We start from the raw sequence: 7,162 nt of genomic DNA on the forward strand, positions 1-7,162 counted from the left end.
AAGCTTCGATCAGATCACCCCTTAACCTTCGAAACTCCAGAGAATACAACCCCAATTTGTGTAATCTCTCCTCGTAACTTAACCCTTGAAGTTCAGGTATCATTCTAGTAAACCTACGCTGCACTCCCTCCAAGGCCAATATGTCCTTCCAAAGGTGCGGTGCCCAGAACTGCTCACAGTACTCCAGGTGCGGTCTAACCAGGGTCATAATAGTCAAGAATCACTCATTTTACAATCTCAATTGGCAGTGCAAGTCTGATCCAGGTGTGGAAATGTAGCCCGTGCTTTACTGCTGAGGGAGACGGTTGGCAATCTCTCGGCCCAAATCTCTCTATACCACTTATGGTGGTTTACTAAACACTCAACCATCCTCGACAATTGGGCTGTAATTACAGCTAAGTTTAGTAAAACTACTCAATGGGCTGAATCAACTGAAGCCCCTACTCAGTGTGTGTTGCAGGAACTTCTTTTCTTCAGTCTCGTGCTTGTGCAGAACCTTTGTGTTGGAATCAACGCCAGTCATCTTCAGCCCCGTGTCAGCGTTCCGCTCCTTACTTCCTGCGCTGGCACGGAGCCTTGTGTTTCCGCCGTTCCTATCCTTCCTCCTGCTTGTCCTTCTCCTGCTGGCACTGCTCTTCTGCAGCCTCGAGTTTAAACACCGCCAACTGGCAAGCTCAATACTGTCCTCTGCGCTCATCCTAAATCACGATCCGTGTCTTTCTCGGTCTACGACTTTGCTTCTGCAAATTTACTTTTGAAATTTGCACACGGTCAAGTCTTGCTCTACAGGCAATGCTTGTCCTACCACTGACACTAACTGTTACATTTCAGACTACTTCCCAATGCTCTTTGTTCACGATTTCTGCAAACGTCAGCCTCCATGAGCAAGATCACACTATTCTATACACAGGACCAGCCAGAACCATCCTCACTTTATATATAATTTTCTCTGAAATCAGGATTACCCCATCTTTCGTTAGTTGAGACCACTTTGCTTTGCCTCTGACCCACCCACCTGCGTCGCAAAACTCTGGAAGAAGTTAGTAGCTTCTACAACTAGATGATCTACAAACTCTCCATTCATTGGTACTTTATATAGATTTTAAATGGACAGCTCCAGCATCTACTAACATATGAGGACAGAAAAATCCATTATATTAGGCTTGAAAGTGCCTTCAGGCCACATCAGTTGATCTGTAAAGACTTATTTAGAATTACATAGAATCTACAGCACAGAAACAGGCCAATCGGCCCAACTGGTCTATGCCAGCGTTTGTGCTCCACACAAGCCTCCTCCCACCTCTCTTCATCTAACCCTATCAGCATATTCTTCTATTCCTTTGTCTCCCTCAGGTGCTTATTCAGCTTCCCCTTAAATGCATCTCTGCTAGTCACCTCAACTATGCCTTGTGGTAGCAAGTACCACATTCTCACCACTCTCTGGGCAAAGAAGTTTCTCCTGAATTCCCCATTGGATTTATTAGTGACTATCTTATATTTATGGCCCCGAGTTTTGGTCTCCAGCACAAGTGGAAAGATTTTCTCTATGTCTACCCTATCAAACCCTTTCATTATCTTAAAGATCAAAGAGGTGACGTTTCACCTTAACCAATTTTGTTTTACGGCTCTTTTCCTGGTAAAATAGGGGAAAAAAAAGTTTGTATGTGGTAACAACTTTGCTACAAAAGTTTTGCTTACATGTGATTGCATGATACAACAATTTCTACTGCATATAGTCATAAAAAAAGTTACCCATCAGAGGGAGCCCTTTCAATACAAATCTCTGTTACTGCTGCCTTTTCTAGTCATTGGGAAGGAACAAGGTTTGGCTTTAAGCGATTCACAGCAAAATTTTTTTTTTGTCATGTACGTAAAGCGTTTGAGCACAAGGTCACAGAAATAGCTAATGAGACGAGAAACCAGGTATTGGGCCGGATTTTCCTCTGAAAATCATGGTGAGGCTACCAGGGCTCACCGTTATTTCTGTGCACCTGGTGCAGCAGCTTCTGGTGACCCGCACAGGCGTAGTCAAACGTGGAAAACCGGACATTGCTGTACCACATTCCCCACTCCGCCGCAAACTCTGCGAGAAAGACATCTCGCCAGTTGACTCACCATTCAAATGAATGGAACGGCGTGAAGTTCCTGCATGGATCTGATGGATACAAATGAATCTCGCCAAAAACAAAAATACGTCGTCATTTAAGTTGAAGCACACTTAACAACATGGTGAGTTTTAACGGCTGCCAAACAACCTCTCTGGCACTGAAAATGAACTTTTACAAGTGTGGAGTCTCATTTGTTCAGATTTTAATTGTTGTTGGACACTTTTAAAAATATTAATTTTTTTTAACTTTTTCTTTGTCTTAATTCAACATTTCTTACTCTTTATTTCACTTTCTGTACTTGAACTGACATTGAAAGTCTTTCATTCATTGTTCGAAATCAATTTACTGACTCAGTTTCACAAGTCTTCTTGCTTTCCCTTTAAAAATACTTTTCCTTTTAAAGCTGCATGTTCATCGGTTTCAGCCGATCTTGCTCCTTTGTTCAGATTTCTTCTTCCTTTCGTCTCGCCGCTGCCTTGACCTCTCCAGCATTGTCAACACTTGTAATTTCAATTAGGATCTATCAATTTCATTCTCTGGACTTGCTGGAACTTGGATCTACTGATCGTGCACTATTGTTTAAAGTACAATATAGGGTAGACGTAGAGCGGATGTTTCCACTTGTTACGGAAGTCCAAAACTAGGGGGCGATAAAGCTAAGAAAGTCACTAATAAATCCAGGAGAAACATCTTTACCCAGAGGGTGGTTAGAATGTGGAACTTGCTACCACATGGAGTAGTTGAGGCAAATAGCATAGATGCATTTAAGGGGAAAGCTAGACAAGTACATGAGGGAGAAAGAAATAGAGGGATATGCTGATAGGGTGAGATGAAGTAGGGAGGGAGGAGGCTCGTGTGAAACACCAGTATGGACCTGTTGGGCTGAATGGCCTGTTTTTGGTGTAAATCCTATGTAATTCAATGTATAAGATTCACATGAGAGAGAGGGAGTAAGATAGTTAATGAACTGGGTGCTAGCAACACCACAATTTGGGGGGGGGGGAGGGGGAGTATAGATCTTCAACTAAGAGATGTTGCAAATAGTTGGTGTCCTTTCCTTCCTCACCATTCCCCATTTACGGAATTAAAACTTTGGGTTATGGTTTCCTTATTAAGAGTATTTATCTGAACGCACTAAAGCCATCTAATCTCGTATCAAACAGATTACTCACCTGGAGAGCAGGGAACAGTTTGGGGTGCCATTGATTTGAAAGAGACACTGCAAAAATTCTTCATGTCTTCAGTTTTGAGGAGGACCCGAGTGCATCATAACCCAGAACTCCACAACACCAGGTGGTGCCCATTTACGCTCTACTAAAATCTGGTCATAAGCAACGGCCCTCAAGCAAGCCACTGCTTGGAACTGTGACCCTCAACTAAAGTTGGTGCGCATCCCTGCTTTAGGTTATAAAATGGAGCAGTCCAATTGGCCAGGCTAATATAGGAGACCCCCGTGTTCAACTAACGTGGAGAAGATGTTTCCAGTTGTGGGAGAGACCAGAACTAGGAGCCATAAATGTAAAATAGACATTAATTAATCCAATAGGGAATTCAGGAGAAACTTCTTTACCCAGAGAATGTTTAGACTCACATAGATGGATTTAAGGGGAAGCTAGATATACACATGAGGAAGAAAGGAATAGAAAGGTACGCAGATAGGGTTAGATGAAGTAGGAAGGGAAGAGGCTCGTTTGGAGTATAAACACTGGCATAGACCTGTTGGGTCAAATGGCCTGTTTCTGCATTGTATGTTCTATGTAACATATCCAAACAAGGTGCAAATATTTGTTAGAACAAATGTTTACAAGCAACTTTTATAAAAGGAACAGCTGGAGAAGCAGCCAAGTACTGCTCACTTCTTCCCCACAAACTTTTAATGAACGTGCATCAGCTGTTGGCTTTCTTGAAACTTTAAAGATATTCTGAAGATGTAGGAATTTTTAAGGCATCAGGGAAAGGTCTTCGGATCCAAACAAGTCCATGTTCCACCGTCTCATCATTTCACTAACCCCTGCTCTCTCCAGAAAGCACATTTGATTCTCTTGAACCCTTTTCACTGGGTGCTTCAATTGTTCATTTCCCTTTCCCAAAGAAAAACTATTTTTCCTCCTTAAAGTATTGACTTCTTGCTGGGGTTCAGTAACACAGGTGTCCTGTATTCTCCACTACCTCACCAGGGGGCCAATATTAAAAATCAGCGTAGGCAAATGAGTGTTAGCATGCTGCCTGAATGCAGGGAAAAAAAAAAATCAAAGCTAGCCAATTCTATCCTCACTGCAAAAGGTTTCTGGATAGCAAACAGGCTACCTTGGTTGATTTACCCCACTCATTAGCCCAGAGGTCAACGTAGCACCCTGACTGAGATCAGCTAACTCAGCACAAAACAGGATAAAGCTTTGGATCTTCCTAGCCTGTATTGCTGGACAAACTCACTGAGCTGCAATTCCGAGGAAAGAATGTGGCATTTTCATTTTAATTCATTAATCAGAGGCCAACCAAACTTTCCGTCGGGATCTCAACGAAGAGAATATGTTGTTTTTAATAAGATCTAGTCTGGCTACCAAAGCTTCTTCCCAAAACAAAAAGCAAAAATAGCCTTCTCAGGTCAGCATTCCTCTCTTACTCTTTCTCTCTTCCCCACTCCCCTCGCCTCACCAAAAACACTCCTGGTAGATTTTCCTGAAGGACTGCAGCTTATTCAACAAGTGGGAGATAAACCTCATGACCTGCAACGAAGCAGAACGCAAAAACATACGAATCCTTACTTCAGTGCTCTGCGGAGGAGCCTGTGGCTCCATGGACTTGGTTGCCACGGGGTGTTTTTCACGTGTCGCGGGTTCTTCCTGACGGCTCATGCTGACCTGGAGATCTCCCCCTTGATGCTATGAAAAATATCAGATCAATTAATTTTTAAATTTGCCACAAAAAAAAGGGGACACATATTTGCAGCACAGTAAACACGATTATTAAAAAAAGTTTGTTCAGCCGTGGCTCAGTTGGTAGCACTCTCGCCTGAGTCAGATATGTACCATATCCTAACTCGCGCCAAGTCCCGTTCACCCATCAACCCTGTGCTCACTGACCCACAATAAGCTCCCGGTCCGGGAAAGCCTCGATTTTAAAATTCTCACCCTTGGCCTAACCCCCTCCATATCCAGCCCTACAACCCCGAGATCTCTGCCTCCTCCAATTCTTGCCTCCGATGCATCTCCAATTTTAATCGCTCCACTATTGGCGGTCGTGTCTTCAGCTGTCGAGGCACGAAGCTCTGGAATTCCCTCCCCAAATCTCTCCGCTCTCTTTCCTCCTTTAAGATGCTCCTTAAAATCTACTTCTTTGACCAGGCTTTTAGTCACCTGTCCCAATATCTTATGTGGTTTAGTGTCAAATTTTATTTGATAATCACTCCTGCGAAGCGCCTTGGAATGTTTTACTACGTTGAAGGCGCTATATAAATGCAAGTTGCTGTTGTTGTTCACGCCCCACTCCAGAGACTTGAACATGTAATCCAGGCTGACATTTCAGTGCCGCACTCCCTCAGTGCTGCAATGTCAGAGGTGCTGGTTAAACCGAGGCCCCGTTTGCGATCGCAGGTAGGCATAAAAGATCCCACGGCACTATAGAAAATCTATTCTCTAGAAAAAAGACTGAGAGGTGACCTGACAGAGATCTTTAAGCTTATGTAAGCGTTTGATAGAGTAGACGTATAGAAGATGTTTCCACTTTGGGGGAGACCAAAATTAGAGGCCACAAATATAAAGTAGTCACTAACAAATCCAACAGGGAATTCAGGAGAAACTTCTTTACCCAGAGAGTGGTTAAAATATGGAACTCGCTACCACAAGGAGTAGTTGAGGCGAATAGCATAGATGCATTTAAGGGGAAGCTGGATAAACATATGCGGGAGAAAGGAACAGAAGGTTATGGTGATAGGGTAAGATGAAGAGGGGTGGGAGGAGGTTCGTGTGGAGCATAAACACTGGCATGAACCTGTTGGGCCAAGTGGCCTGTTTCTGTGCTATACATTCTATGTAAGAGCAGGCGAGTTATCTCCGGTGTCCTGGCTAATATTTATCCCTCAACCAACATCACAAACAGATTATCTGCTTATTATCTCGTCGTCTGCAGGACTTTGCTGCGTGCAAATTGGCTGCCGTGTTTTCTACATTACAACAGTGACTGCACTTCAAAAGTACTTCATTGGCTGTAAAGCGCTTTGGGCATCCTGAGGTCGTGAAAGGCGTTATATAAAGACAAGTGTTTCTTTCTTTTATATCTCAACAATGACATATTGAAAATCAGGGCATTTTAACACCAGCTACGTGGCTGAGAAAAATGGCAGCAGCAGTTGAGGCTCTGTTGGTAGCACTTGCCTTGGAATCGGTGTCAGCCTACAAGCTGGAGTCCCACTTGAGCATATAATCAGGTGGGCACTTACTGCAGTACTAAGGGTGGGTGATATGTGGTTAAAAGATGAGATTTTAAACATGAAGTCTCATCTACCTGTTCTGGTGAAGGTTGAAAGATCCCAAGGCACTATTCAAAGACAAATGGGCCAACATCCCTCTCTGAACCATCAGCATTAGGATTGGAGGGGGTGGGGTGCTTGGAATTTCAAATTCAGAATCAGGATTATTAAGGGAAACAGCTTTTAGGTCACTGTAAAAGTTGAGAGAGCAGGAGATGGACCTGCGTTTCCTCTCTTTACCCAACAATCTATTGTTGAATTGTGCGACCCATTCCCAAGAAAAGCAAAAATCTGTTTTAGGTGAAGGCTCAATGTGACAGTAAACAAGATAAAGGTGATGGATATGTAAAAGGGTGTGCACAGTGGTACTATAGTGTGATCCATGCAATGCATGAAGTGTAAGGAACGTGTATGCATACCTGAACAGGGCGCACGGGTTAATACAACTGAACGAACTTCTGCACTCAAGCAGCAGCTCACTGATCTCAAGAAGCACCTCAATAGCACTACGCAGTAGGGTGGGCCTCGACCAGAACCTCCATAGCACAGTCGCACCTCAACTGGAAGGGAGGAACTGATGAAAGTA

General features: G+C 43.5%; 1 protein-coding gene across 14 annotated transcripts in view; it reads right to left on the reverse strand.

The window, feature by feature from the left end:
• The window catches only part of gyg2 (glycogenin 2), an 84,081-nt gene that overhangs the window by 39,987 nt on the left and 36,932 nt on the right, over positions 1 to 7,162 (reverse strand). For all 14 annotated transcript variants that reach the window (XM_067985704.1, XM_067985702.1, XM_067985711.1 and 11 more), the window contains exon 7: positions 4,874 to 4,990. In XM_067985704.1, the coding sequence (XP_067841805.1) occupies positions 4,874 to 4,990 (117 nt within the window). The remainder of the gene's footprint in view (positions 1 to 4,873; positions 4,991 to 7,162) is intronic.

Source organism: Heptranchias perlo, chromosome 6 (genome assembly GCF_035084215.1).
Source record: "Heptranchias perlo isolate sHepPer1 chromosome 6, sHepPer1.hap1, whole genome shotgun sequence".
In the NCBI taxonomy this organism is placed as follows: Eukaryota; Metazoa; Chordata; class Chondrichthyes; order Hexanchiformes; family Hexanchidae; genus Heptranchias; species Heptranchias perlo.